Source organism: Sus scrofa, chromosome 15 (assembly GCF_000003025.6).
Source record: "Sus scrofa isolate TJ Tabasco breed Duroc chromosome 15, Sscrofa11.1, whole genome shotgun sequence".
In the NCBI taxonomy this organism is placed as follows: domain Eukaryota; kingdom Metazoa; phylum Chordata; class Mammalia; order Artiodactyla; family Suidae; genus Sus; species Sus scrofa.
This window is the reverse complement of record NC_010457.5, coordinates 72824377-72839329: the sequence shown is the minus strand read 5'-3', so window position 1 is coordinate 72839329 and position 14953 is coordinate 72824377. Positions and strand designations below refer to the sequence as shown.

The following is a 14953-nucleotide window of genomic DNA, read 5'->3' as shown; positions in this document are numbered from 1 at the left end:
TGACTCTAAGCTACCTTATTCAGCATGCTTATCATGTGCACTATTCTGACGAACTGCATATTTATGACCATGAGTAACCCTCCAGATTGGACCAAGAATGTAGAGTAAGTGGGTATAAGTACATTTCAATATAGTCTTAGTATGGTTATTTTTATCTTTTCTTTTATATACATGGATGTTACTGCACTTATAAAAACTGTGGTGTTTATCTTCCCATGTTATATAGTTGCTTTTCTTTCAATTATTTTATTTCCTTTACAGCATTAACCTGCTAATATTAGAGTAGAATAATACATGCTACAGTCTTTTGTAAAAAAAAAAAAAAATGACCTTATCAGATCCTTGTTCTTAAACAAGTCACCTATCTCTTGTCCTTGGGTATATTTTTGATAGGAACGATGTAGGGATTTTCTAGGCAGACCTAACACCTGTATTCTTAGTAATTTTTAAACACCTCTACTTTCTGGGAGTATTTCTGATATACACATTTTAAGATTTTCTGGAAATCTTTACTATAGTTTATTATAATAGAATGGGTCCATATTACCAGCTTTGATTGAAAAGAAAAAATTATCAAGATTTACATGGTACCATATTATTTTCACACTTAATATCACAATGGATCCTTGTGTCTAGGTACACTTTTACTGGAATATATACTTTTGAATCACTTGTAAAAATTCTTGCAAGAGGCTTCTGTATAGGAGAATTCACTTTCCTTCGTGACCCGTGGAACTGGCTTGATTTTGTCGTCATTGTTTTTGCGTAAGTATTTTCAGTTTTTTGAAATGCCTGATTCATGAAAATCTCAGACAGCACAGTATTGCCGTAAGAACAGACCTTTGGCATCTGACTTTTCCTGCATATAATGGATGCATTAAAGGATACTCTATGAAAGCTAGTCATCAAAAAAAAAAAAATTTTTTTTTCGGAAAAAAAGCATTTCCCACTCAAAAATGTATGACATCAAGATAGAAAATCTTCCTCACGCTCAGCACTTAGATGTATAGTATATGCAGTGCCATTTAGATACATACTTTCTCCAAGTTCTTATTTAAAACTTGGTAAGATCCATGAGAAGCACAGGAAAAGCTCAGGCCTTTATTATAAGTACTCTTTTTATTAACCTATATTATTCAAAAGCTAAAATATAGAAGGAAATCTTTTTTAAAAGTCTGTTGCAGCATACTAAATCTAACATTAATACATTTTGAATGCATTATATATGCATCCACTGTTTATTTTCAAAGGAAAAAAATCACATTAAGATATAATTTTAATTTATTCATATTGCTGCTCTTTTCCTAAATATATTTGTCCAAAATACTTCTTTACTTTTTAAATCTCAAACCTAAATACAGTATTTTTTCCCTATGTCATTTTGAATAGTAAAAGTAATACGGGTTCATTGGAGGTATTTAGATAGACCGTACAGAAGGGTCTTAAGACCCACCTCTGCATCCATCAGGCTCACTTTTTTTGTGGTCACATCTGACTGCTGTGGTCCCACCCACCACTGCTGCTAAGACAAAACTGAGCCAAAGAAGGCTCTATCTTTTCAGGGATCTCCTATTTATTGAGTATAATTTATGTACCATAAAATTACCTTTTTAAAGTATAAAATTCACTGTTTTTTCTTATGTTCACAAAGTTATAAAACCATCACCATTCTCTGATTCCAGAATATTTTCATCATCTCAGAAAGCAGTTACTTCCGTTTGTCCTCCCCTCAGTCCCTGGAAACCACTCACCTGTGTTCCATCTCTAAGAATTTGCCTATTTTAGATATTTCATATGAATGGATGTAATATGTGGCCTTTTGTATCTGGCTTCTTTGAATTAGCATACCATTTTCAAGATTTCCTGCTGCCGTTTTATAGAATATTAAATACCTAAATTACCATAATGTTGAAGTCTGGTAACTGAAGCATTAAGTTGTTTATTTAGGCATTTAAGCTTATGAATCCATTTTAATAATATATTTATATTTTGCTCACATCAAATGAATCAAATTAAATTAGTAATGATAGAAACAAAAGACTTGCAGAACTATGACTTTAAATAAGAAGTTCCAAACATAAGAAGTACCTTGACTAAAGGCACAGGTAAGTATCATAGAATCTATCTAAATTCTGAATAACTCTGATTTAATTCTACAGGTATTTAACAGAATTTGTAAACCTAGGCAATGTTTCAGCTCTTCGAACTTTCAGAGTGTTGAGAGCTTTGAAAACTATTTCTGTAATCCCAGGTAAGAAGTAATTGGTGTGAAGCACTAGGCCACTCATAACTCCAACTATTTGGGAGTTGTCTTTGTTTGTTTGTGTGTGTGTTGTCACTGTGTTTGTGTATAAACTCCCCTATTACAGATATGTGACAGAGTTTGTGGACCTTGGCAATGTTTCAGCGTTGAGAACGTTCAGAGTTCTCCGAGCTTTGAAAACAATTTCAGTCATTCCAGGTGAGAGTGGGGTTAAACACTGAGGCTGACTTTGATCTTCTGGAAGAAAAACAAGAGAAACTTGCTCTTATGCAATTTTAATTAAATTTGATCTCTTACATTTTTCACAATCATTATTAAAAGTCAGCCTTTGAGTTTAATCAATTGCATGGGTCTTAGAGGATGAAGATGGCCATTTGGTTCACATCTCAACTTGAAATTTTCCCTCCTGTCTAACAGTTCATTTTCCATTTTGCTTATCCAGGAATGAAAATTTCAGTTTGTTTTAATTGCTTTTCCTATAGTTAAGAAAAGAGTTATAAAATATCAGCATGGGGGGATCGCATGACATAATGATTTTTTCTTTCCTCAACAAACCATATCTTAACTGAAAATTAGTAAGTTGTTACTATATGCTGTAATTCAGCCTTTTTTGTTTTGTTTTGTGTTATAAGAGATGGTTTGTTTGATATTCACTGAATTGGAACTTTTTAAAAATTATCTTTATGAGTGAGTGTGGATATGGTTGGAACAACCAAATTACTCATTTTAGCAGTGTGGTTATTCTTTGGAAAATTTTCCGTTTTTCTATCATTTGCTGTAATATACAGAAACAAAGTATATAAAACAGCAGTCTCCCCTTTTGAGCTGGTAGGCTCTTGTTGATTTAGGTTATTTAAGGTTCACTGATTTGATAAAATGCATGCATTTCTAGGAAAGCTTGTGTTTTGATTTTGTTTCTCATTCAGAGGCTTTATTTCATTTTGAACACCATTTTCCCCTCTGTATGCAGGCCTGAAGACCATTGTGGGGGCTCTGATCCAGTCTGTGAAGAAGCTCTCTGATGTCATGATCCTGACTGTGTTCTGTTTGAGCGTCTTTGCACTGATTGGGCTGCAGCTGTTTATGGGCAACCTGAAGCACAAATGTGTGCGGTCACCCCTTGAAACTAATGAAACAATAGAAAGCATATTGCTTAACCTTGATGAAGAAGAGTATAAAAGTAAGAGTGCCCTGTGTTTGTTAATAGGTTGTTCTCTTTTGGCAGTGAAATGTTGCTTTCACTTTAATAATTTCAGAATTATTCAAATAGAACATTTCTGCAGTGAGTTTGGAACATGTTATATTTTTGTAAATTTCCCTGGATCTAAGTTTCCTAGCAGTTCTAATATTGAGAACATGAGATAGTTCCATAATTCTCAATTGCTGTAAGATAAAAAAGAATAAATTTGTTCTAGAGAAATAAATTTAGCTATGAATTAATGATAGTAACCACTACATTTTATCGTAAGATATATTTTATGTATCTTTTATTGTATAATTCATAATTTAATATAATTTACTCTATAATAATATTTTACTTATTTTTATAACTACAACATTGTACAGTGATGTTAATCATAGTATAATTATACTGTTAATTATCACATGTTAACATGTCTGTCTCAGTAGTATTTCTAAAGACTTGTGTAAGCAGAAGAATATACTCAGCATTATAGGCATTGTCCTTATGCCAAATGAGTGATGAGTTTCACAGCTCTTTCTTTTTTTTTTTTTTTCCCCTTTTTTTTTTTTTTTTTTGTCTTTTGTTGTTGTTGTTGTTGCTATTTCTTGGGCCGCTCCCGCGGCATATGGAGGTTCCCAGGCTAGGGGTCGAATCGGAGCTGTAGCCACCGGCCTACACCAGAGCCACAGCAACACAGGATCCGAGCCGAGTCTGCAACCTACACCACAGCTCACGGCAACGCCGGATCGTTAACCCACTGAGCAAGGGCAGGGCCCGAACCCGCAACCTCATGGTTCCTAGTCGGATTCCTTAACCACTGCGCCACGACGGGAACTCCCACAGCTCTTTCTAATGGTGTCCTTTAATCTAGCTATTGACCATCAAAAGGTTTTTTTGTTTGTTTTTTTTTTTTTTTGTCTTTTGTCTTTTTAGGGCTGCACTCACAGCATATGGAGATTCCCAGGCTAGGGGTCAAATGGGAGCTATAGCTGCCAGACTACACCACAGCCATAGCAACGCTGGATCCAAGCCGTGTCTGCGACTTAACGCCAAAGCTCACGACAACTCTGGATTCTTAACCACCTGAGCAAGGCCAGGGATCGAACCTGCTTCCTCATGGATACTAGTTGGGTTCTTGAACCACTGAGCCATGACGGGAACTCCTATCTTTTTTGTTTGTTGTTGTTTTGTTTTGTTTTGTTTGAAAAGTTTAATTCGTCAGAATTAGGTCTATAGGTACCATTTGAGATGATCTGTAAATTAAGTAGATCAAAAGTCTACTTAATTCACAAGTTTATTGTAGAGTATCTTACAGAAAGCATAAACTGCATGTTTTATAAACGGTTGTCCCCTAACAGTTTCTCAAACAGAGCTGATGAGTTTGGGTGAGGCTGAGATCACGCAAGATTCTACTTTCTGTCTGACACCTGCAGTGGGTCTGTATGATGTTGCCCAATGAACTCATAAACCTTAATAGATAATTAGATCCAGAGATGAGGTGGGCATGTAGGTACCTTTGATAGAAGGAAATCAGGGAGTAAGACAGGATTCTCCTCTAATAGTAAAGAGCTGTATACATCAGTTTTTATTCTTTGTGGTTTTTTTTTTTTTTTTTCTACTCACTGGAGAATATAAAGACAAATAAAACCTAGCTAATATAGTAAAAGACTATAAAGATAACTGAAGAAAAATACAAGCATAAATCAAGAAAACAAGATTAACTGATTCACTTTGCTATATGCCTAAAATTAACACAACTGTGTAAGTCAATTGTATTCCAATACAATGTTTAGAAAAAGAAAACGGAAGGTTTTCAAGGAAAATATTTAATGCTTATTTTTTATTACTAGTATTTGATGAGGAATTTAGCATATTTTCCTTTCCTTTTTTTCTTTACTTACTTTTTCAGCTTCTGGTTTTTGTTAATACGATCTTAAATTTTAGTTCAAATTTCCAAAGAATTTTATATTTTCTTGATTTATAAGCCAAAAAAGTAGTATATCTCATAAGTAATTGTTGACATTGAATTGTTCTACAAATTGTTCTACAACGCTTACTTAAATTTGATGTTTTTATGCAAAGATCACTACCAGACCTTTATTTCTGAATCCTGAGCGCATTCTTAAGCTCATGATAGGAATGGTTTTTTTCAGCCCTGCTGGAATTTTACTTCAAGCAATTTTTTTCAAAAAGAGTGGAAAAATCCCTTGAATTTTGCAGTATATCTTCATATTGTGTTTACACAAGAGAATGACAGCTTAACTAACAATGAAATTTTATACCACAATCCTCTTGCTCTATTCTATACATTATTCTTGATTTTCTTCTGAAATATAGTTTCACAGTGGAGATGTTTGTGTTAAGTCTGAGTTTGGTTTCCCACCTGTTTTCTGTGTCATAGAAGCCTGGTCTCACTGCGGTATATATCCAGGCATTCATTTATCTTATGTGTTTATTGGTTGCTTCCCTGGGCTAAGTAAGCACTGTGCAGTTTCCTGGAGCTGTAGCAATGAACATGATAACATAAATCCCTGCTTCCACAGAGCCTATCTTCTAGGGAGAATGAAAGAGTAAAAGAAGAGGAACAGATACAAGAATATTACAAGTTACAACAAATACTATGCAAAGAAAATAAGTCTCAGGGGCTGAGATACCAACTAAATGAAAAGATCCCTCTGAGGAAGTGACATTTTAACAGAGATCTAAAGGACAATGAGCAGCCAGTAAATAGCATGAGTGTCTATGGGGGCTGCTGCTTGACATTGAAGGAAGAGCATGTGGAAAAGCCCTGAGACAAGAAAGAGTATATGTGTTTAAAGAATGTGAGAACACAAGTGTGGTTAGATTTTGGCAAAGGAGATGCAGAATGGCAGCAGAGAAAGTAAGAGAGAAAGGCAGGGCTCATATCATGAAGGATATCCTAACCTGGGAAAGGGAGTTTGGGTTTTAATTTAAATGCAGTGGTTTTTATCACTTTGCCATATGGAGAGCTGATTGGACAAGAGTGGTTGCTAAATTGGAATAAGGAAGACAGTTAGGATGTTGTTTCTGTCATCAAAACAAGAGAAGATTGTGGCTTCCTTCACAGTGGTGGCAGAAAGTGAAAAGGGTGAGTTCAAGATGATACCTTAGAGTTCCCTCGTGGTGCAGGAGGTTAAGGATTCTGGCATTGTCACTGCAGCAACTGTGGTGTGGGTTCAGTCCCTGGCCTGGGAACTTCCACATGCTGTGGAAGAAGAAAAAAAAGTGATACCTATAGAACTTGCTGAGAGGAGAGGAGGGCTTGGGGATCTCTTCTAGGTTTTTGGCCGTAATAACTGAATAGATGGCAAGGAGAAATGAGGAAAGGTGGGCAGGTTTGTAGGAGAAAGCTGCTATTAACCAGTCAAAATTGAGATATCATTGGGACATCCAGGTTGAGATATCAAGTAGACAATTGGCAATTTAAGCACAGAGATCAGAGGAACTGCCTGGTTTAGAGATATACACTTTAAAGTAACCAGCACAAGAAAAGATATGTACCCAAATACATACATCCTTCTGAAAAAGAACCCTGATTTTGATAAGTAGGTAGAGAATGGACAACTTGGTGTTTTAAGTAGATTTGGTGTTTAGAGGATGCTGATCGCCAGAACCCTAATGTCTAGAAGGCAGGGAGGAAGGAGGACCCAGAAAAAGACTCAGAGAAAGAGTGGCCAGTACAGTAAGAAGCAGAGATTTAAGTAGTGAAGCCAAGAAAAGAAAATATATTGAGAAAAGGGAGTTCTTGTGCTGAATGATGCTGCAAGATCAAGGATTAAGATCAAGATCAAGGATGAGGAAGATAGAGAAATATATATTAGCTTAAATAAGCATGGAAACCACTAGGGGACTTGGATGAGGAAATTTTAGTGGAGTGGTAGGAGCACAAGATTGGACTAAGGTGATGACAGGGGCGACTAAGATGTCGAAGAGAAGACAGTATGCACAGACAATTCTCCTAAGAAATTTGGCTGTAAAGGGAATCAGGGGAGTTCCCATTGTAGCTCAGGGGTAATGAACCTGTCTAGTATCCATGATGATGAGGGTTTGATCCCCGGTTTGATCGTGAACCATCTAATCCATGATTCCAGATGGGCAATAATAAGAAGGGAATTCTCAACACCACAAAGGCAATGAGATAGGAAAGGTTTTAGGTTAGACAATCCCCTGAGAGCTGATAATAGTACTTCATGTCTCAGAACACTGACCTGACAATAGGCCTCAGTGGGTTAAGGTTCCAGCTTTGCCATGAGCTGTGGTGTAGGCTGGCAGCTACAGCTCTGATCAACCCCTAGCCTGGGAACGTCCATATGCTGCACATGCAGCCTTAAAAAGAAAAAACTAAAAACTAACAAAAATTATTTTTTAAAAAAGGGAATCAATAATAGGGATGATGGCTGGCATTTTTTTAAAAACATGGATTTTGATAGGATGTTAGAAATGAATGAGTAGGAAAATACGGAGTGCTAATTCGGGAGAGAGGGGGCAGGCAAGCCCTTGAGAAATCAGAGAGACCTCTCTGCCATGGAAGCAGGAGGAAAGATGGAGGAGCAGGCTACAGCCTAATCAGGATAGGATTAAGTCCAACCCAGTGGCTTTTATGTCCTCAGAAAAGTGTGAGATGGAATCACTGGCTGGGAGTCCAAAGGAGGAATTCTCTTTGTATTACATTTTCCCTTTACATGTTAAACTTAAATTCTCTTGAGGCCTAATTATCCTGATAATTTACTGGTTACTTGTTTAGGAATTATATTAGAGTGCTTCTCAAGACCAGAGTGAGTTACTCCCATTGCTTTACCCTTCATCATTCATGTACTGAGGTAAATCTGTTATCTGCCTTCCCCTCTGACCCCCACATGCCAGCACAGGTAGCTCTAGAGCCCATCTAGAGATGATTGGTAAATGTTAACTGGTATTACCTGAAAGGATAACTCTAACATAATCTTCCATAATAAAGCCATCTTGGAGGTTTATGTGTAAAAATTTGCATGATAACCTCCCCATCCTCATTCTGCCATGCACAATGAGGCACAAATGGTACCATGTAAGGGGAAAATGTGCTTTTATTTCAGTTCTATATCCTCAACATTCAGAACTTACAAGCCCTGAATAGGTAGATACTGGTGAATAAACAAGGAGAGAATTTCAGAAAACACGTTTCCTTCATTTATAGTGTTGCCTTGCTGACTGCCTCTTCTGGAATACTTGGAGTTTTGCCCAGGGATATTTTCATTCCCTTCCTCCCTTCCCCCCTTCCCTCCCCTTCCTATAGCTTGATGATGACTCCCATCTTTTTATCTTCATCCTTGATCCCTTCACTAACCTCAAGACTCATAACAATCCAATCACGTACTTGATAAATATAAAACCTACTTACTAATCATCTCTCTTCCACATACCCCATAGGGAGACCATCAGCAAATCCTGCGGCCTTTATCCCATCCCCAGCTCTCTGTATCCGTGGCTACTCTCTGAATGTAGCCATGTTACCTCTCATTGTGGTCACTTAGCTTGTATCCCTTCTTCTACCCCTGCCCTCCTATAGTCCACAGTCCACAAAGCAGCAAGAGCAACATTTTAAAATGTTACTTATCAGCTCATTTCTCCACCTCCTACTTCTTTTACTTCCTATCACTTAAAATCCAAACTCCTTTCCATGGCATATAAAGCCTTGCTCCATGGCCCCTGCCTCCCTCAGCCACCACAATTCTCCTCACTCACTGTGCTGTAACACGTGCTGGCCGTCTTATTTCTTGCATTCACCAATTTTATTTCTAGCTCAGGGTTCTTTGCCCTTTATTCTTCATTCTGTCAAGACATCTCTTTACCAGATACTTTGAATGGCTGGCTTTTTTGTAGCATTTAGGCTCTAGTTCAAATGTCAGCTCTTTAGAAAAGGTTTCCCTGACCACATGTATTGTATTATTTTAATTTGTTTTCTTTAGGGCATTTATCCCTGTGTGAAAATACCTTGTTTGTTTACTTATTTTTAAGTGTCTTTCTCCATACCCAATCTCAACCCTTACCTAAACATAAAACTCTGTAAAACTAATGATCTTGTTTATCATATTTATCACTGTATTCACTGCCTGGCCCATAAGTGGGTATCAGTAAATACTGAGGGAAAATATATGAGAATATAATAAATGAATGCCTATTGCCTGGGACTGGGCCTGAATGTGGTGAATATGTCAATTAGCTTTTTGCTGTATCACTCTTAAAGCTTACCCTCCATAATGTTATTTTGTTCATTTTCTTCCTAAACAGAATATTTGTATTACTTGGAGGGATCCAAAGATGCTCTCCTTTGTGGTTTCAGCACAGATTCAGGGTATGTAATATTTGCTTTGATTTTCGTCTAAAGGCTGAAAAAAAAAAAAAGGAAAAGCAAACTCAATCAATTTGCTAAAAGAACCTTTTCTTCTATATTATTTTCATATATTTCATGACATTCCTTGACTCATTCTGTCCCACAGTGAGTCAAGAATTTAAAATGTTCACAGTTAATGCATATTTTTGAAAGCAAGACCTTGAGGTAGTGCTTGAATTAAAACAAGAAACAAGACACACAAATCTTAAGAAAGCAGAAAAAAAATTGCTTCCAGAAAACTCCACCAAAGTTGGTTCGATAGTTTCCAGACTTCTTTCTGGAAAGGAGAGTGACACTGTTAGGGAGTAGAAATCCCCAATTGTATTCATTCTCCAGTCAATTATGGTTCATAGGTTCCTGAATGCAGTGACATTCTGGCCACTCTAAACAAAAGAATCTCATGGATACTTTGTCTTAAAGATATTTCAAGAATGTCATATTTATGTCAGTATCTACTCTGCTGTTTCTCCCATACACCAACTTCATTTCTGCTGCAGGGCCTTTGTTCTTTCATTCCCTCTGCCCAGAAATCTCTTGACCAGTCTCTGTGTATGCACTGGGAACGTAAACATAAACAAGATAAAGTTGGTGCTCCCAAAGACACCTTAGAACACTGTTTTTACTTGGGATCATGGATAGCAATCTACGAAGTAAAAAGAAAAAAAGCTTTAAAGCTATAAATCTTTATGAACTTATATGATTGCTAAATATTGACTCTTCTTGATTCTAATTCTCTCCAAGAATAATTTGGGGAGATACAGTTTTATTAGGGGGCCTACATGTCAATCTTTATGGATACAAGAACTATTCTGTGACATCTGGTGAAAGTTTCCAAGTTTGGATGATTGATGATGATGATACTAATAGCAGCTACCATTTATTAAATGCCTTTTATGTGTGGGAGCTAGGCTATGTAGTTTCCATACGTTATCTTCTTTAAACTTAATAAAAAGTTTAACCTTTGAAGGTAGGTGTTATTATCTTGTCTCACAGCAAGAAAAAACCGGGTCTTAGGTAATTTGAGTAATTTAACAAAGTCAACAACTAGTAAAAAGTAAGGGTAGCATTCAAGCCAGTTCTTTCTGACTCCAAATAATGTGTTCTTAATGATTATTCAACATTGTCCCTCTAGAAAGGAAGCCTTGAGTTTCTTATTTCTCTGTAGTACTCTTCAGCTCACACCCTGAGGATGCTCTGACATGTGATATCCTTTTTCACATGTAGTCAGTGCCCAGAAGGGTACATCTGCATGAAGGTTGGCAGGAACCCTGATTATGGCTACACGAGCTTCGATACCTTCAGTTGGGCCTTCTTAGCCTTGTTTCGACTAATGACCCAGGATTACTGGGAAAACCTTTACCAACAGGTGAGTGCCAAAAAAAAAAAAAATTCATCATATTCACTGCACAAAAATCTGATGTATGCTCCTTATCAGCTTTATATACAAGATGTTTTATTCAGTTTTGAATGGAGAAAACACTATTGTCTTAGTACTAAAATCTAACACGTTCTAGTTCTAGCACTATGAGAATGAATAGTTTTTAAGTCATTAATTACTTTCTTATCTGTTCTGGGCTTTTTTATCTATAGACCTCTTTTCCCCTTTCTGAACATAGCATTTCATGGGGTCCTAGGTAAATAGCAAGAAATGGACTATAATGTTCACAGCACTCCTACATACACTATGCTTTCTGCACATGCCTCTCTGTTTGCATGCCCTAAACACCAGGCTCTCCTGTGCTCACCATCCTTTATTTCATGAGCTCCTGGGTACAATTGTTCTGGACTGGATAATATCCCCCCAAATTCATCTGTTGAAGTCTTAACTCCCAGTACCTTAGAATGACTGTATTTGGAATTAGGGCCTTTAAAGAAATAATTAGTTAAAATGAGGCTATTTAGGGTGGGCCCCTGATCCAATCTGGTGTCCTTATAAGAAGCAAACATTAGTACATGAGAGAGAGAGATGCACACACGCAGACACACACACACACACACACACACACACACACACACACACACACACACACGGAGAGAATGCCAAGTGAGGACTTGGTGAGAAGGTGACCATCTACAGCCAAGGAGAGAGGCCTTGTGGAGAACCAACACTTTGATTTTGCTCCATCCTCTGGGACTGTGAGAAAATAAAGTTCTGTTTTTTAAGCTCCCCAACTCATAGCATTTTTTTTATGGCAGCCTGAAAAACAAGAATTGAAGACTCAATTTGTGTCTGTAAGTTTTCCTCTCCCAACTCAGTTGCTCCTTCCTTTACACGTCCATGCCCTATGGCTAGTCCCCAGTTTACAGTGTCCATCTCTTGTCCTGAAATTCTTCTTTCACATGGCCATCTCCCATCTCCTCTAACTTGCATGTGATCCTCTCGGGACTGGGAGCTCTATCTTTTCACCTATGTATTCTCAGCACCCAAAGGAAGGAGACCAAAAATGATGAGTCATTTTTCTTAAATTGCCACAGGTGCTACTTTTGGCTTGTTTTATGTTTACTTCATTTCTGAGAATATTATAAATGAATATAGGAATGGTATAAAAATCTACCACACGCAAAAAAAAGAAATATGAATGACTTTTTAAGTATGAAAAAAGATATTCACCTTTACTGTACATTAAAACTAGAATGACATAACTTTTCATCTGTCAGAATGACAAAGATCAAAAAGTAGATCAGGAGTTCCTGCTGTGGCACAACGGATGGGCAGTATATCTGCAGCGCGAAGATGCAGGTTCCATCCCCAGCCCAGCACAGTGGGTTAAAGGAACTGGCATTGCCACAGCTGACACATAAATCACAACTGTGACTCATATCTGACCCCTGGCCCGGGAACTCCATATGCCACAGGGTGGCCAAAATAGAAGGAAAAAAAAAGTAGTTCAAAAGAGAGGCACTGTCACACTGAGGTGTGGGGAAGCAGACTCTCTCACCGATTGCTGGAAACCACTGGGCAGGGTAACACAGGAATTTCTCTGAAAACTAAAATGAATATACCTGATGAACTAAGAATGCCACTACTAAGAATTTATCCAAAACAAGACATCAGTAACAACAGTAACTGATAGAAAAGGGAACTGAGTTCCTAGGCTTCAGAGATAGGAAAAAGAGACATTTTTCATTTCATATCTGTTTGTGCTATTTGAATTTTTTAGTGTTAATTAAACATACAAGAAAGATTAATATTTACCTTACCTTAGCATAATATACTGTTAATACTTCTTGTTAAAGGTAGAATTTTATCAGTAGTTGTGCTATAGAAATAATCTAGTTCTATTTATTTGAAAATGAGTAAAGCAGCTAGTTTTTGAGCAATTTTCAGACTGGGAGAAAAAATTCAAGTCATGATTATGCTTAATAATAGTCAAGAAACATTCTTCATTTTGGTACAGGTTTAATTGCTGTATTCTATGTACTGAAAAAAGTGTGTATTTTAATACTGATTGTTTTCCATGAAGGTATAATTTTATTCCTTTATATTTTTGATAACATGAGATTATATAGAACTCTCTGATTTAGCATGCCAAATATGCCATTCAAGTTGAAATGATTTACCAAAAAGCCGTTCTGTGTTATTAAAATAAGGATTTCCATTTTTCCTAGACCCTGCGTGCAGCTGGGAAAACCTACATGATCTTCTTTGTTGTGGTGATTTTCCTGGGCTCCTTTTATCTAATAAACTTGATCCTGGCTGTGGTTGCTATGGCCTATGAAGAACAGAACCAGGCAAACATCGAAGAAGCTAGGCAGAAAGAATTAGAATTTCAACAGATGTTAGAGCGACTTAAGAAAGAGCAAGAGGAAGCTGAGGTATTGTTATTTGGCTTACAAATCTTCCTAGAAGTAGGAATGTAAAGGGGAATGACAGAAGCCCTATGTCTATACTCAGCCTTTCCTGGGGTGGTTTTCCTCCCTGAATTCTTTTATAAGAACTGAATCTTCATTCCGATGAGGTGGAAGGAAGCAATTCTGGCTTGAGTTAGGTTTGACATCTGGCCCATTTCACCTTCCCCCATAATCAGCTCACTCACTCTGGCATAGAGAACATTCTAAGTTCTTCCTTCTAAACTGTTACCTATGATTCCTCAGTGTATATACATTATGCAAAGTCCCCAAATATATATGATGTATTTCCCCAGAGGAACAAGTGTACACAGATGTTTAGAGGAAATTATTTTGATGTTAAAGTTAACAGATACTCTGTAGGGTAGACAGCAAATGTTCATGTGTTTTAGTTACTGTTGCAAGGATTAAATGTGAGATGTTGAGAACACAATACTTGTGATTGTGGCCACTTTAGGTTAAGTCACAGATTCTTAGATTTCTCCTTACTTCTCCCTCCAAAGGGTACTTCAGTGGAAAAGTTTAAGAGGATTTGTACTAAGAGAACCAACATTTCAAATATTCTGCAAGGGTACTAAAACATGGTTGATGATTTGACCTAGTTAAATCTCTTAAAGGATACTCACCTATTGGTGGGAGGGTGGTAATCTATAATGCAGAAAAACCTTGATGCAGAAAGTTGTTCAGTGCAGGATTTTAATAATATTAAAAATCAGAAAGCATTTAAATTTCCAAAAAGTAGAAAATGCTTGAGAGGATTATAATATTTTTGTGTCTTAGAGTACTATTCAGCCATAAAATGATGTGTTTTAAAAATATTATGACAGGAAAAAGTGTTAATATAACAGTGTATTAAGTTGTAGAATACAAAATAAGATACAAACAATTTAAAAATTATACATATAAAGACTGGAAGAAATGTTAACACCAGTTATTTCTAGGATATATGATTATGAATGATTTTTGGTTTTTATTCACAATATCTTTATCTTCCCAATTTTTACAAGCATTGTTTTATTTTTATAATAAAAGTTTAATTTTTATACAACAGGTAGCAGTAGGCTATCCCAGGAATTTCCCAGGGAACCTCTTAAAAGCTTCTTTCATTTTCTTGAGATATTTTGTAATACTTTATTTTATTTTCAAATAATTCATTCCTCATTAAACTATAGAATAACATGATTCTGTTGATAATATGTGTTAATTACTCAAACAAGGTATACAAATTATCTCATCATGTGGTTTATGAGTTTTATGTCCCAAAATT

At 36.6% G+C, this 14953-nt stretch overlaps 1 protein-coding gene across 3 annotated transcripts in view; it reads left to right on the top strand.

Annotated features, from left to right (window-relative positions):
- SCN9A (sodium voltage-gated channel alpha subunit 9) overlaps nucleotides 1-14953 on the top strand; it is a 166647-nt gene that overhangs the window by 73023 nt on the left and 78671 nt on the right. For all 3 annotated transcript variants that reach the window (XM_021076176.1, XM_021076177.1, XM_021076178.1), the window contains exons 4-10: nucleotides 15-104; nucleotides 637-765; nucleotides 2160-2251; nucleotides 3234-3443; nucleotides 9735-9798; nucleotides 11062-11203; nucleotides 13447-13653. In XM_021076176.1, the coding sequence (XP_020931835.1) occupies nucleotides 15-104; nucleotides 637-765; nucleotides 2160-2251; nucleotides 3234-3443; nucleotides 9735-9798; nucleotides 11062-11203; nucleotides 13447-13653 (934 nt within the window). The remainder of the gene's footprint in view (nucleotides 1-14; nucleotides 105-636; nucleotides 766-2159; nucleotides 2252-3233; nucleotides 3444-9734; nucleotides 9799-11061; nucleotides 11204-13446; nucleotides 13654-14953) is intronic.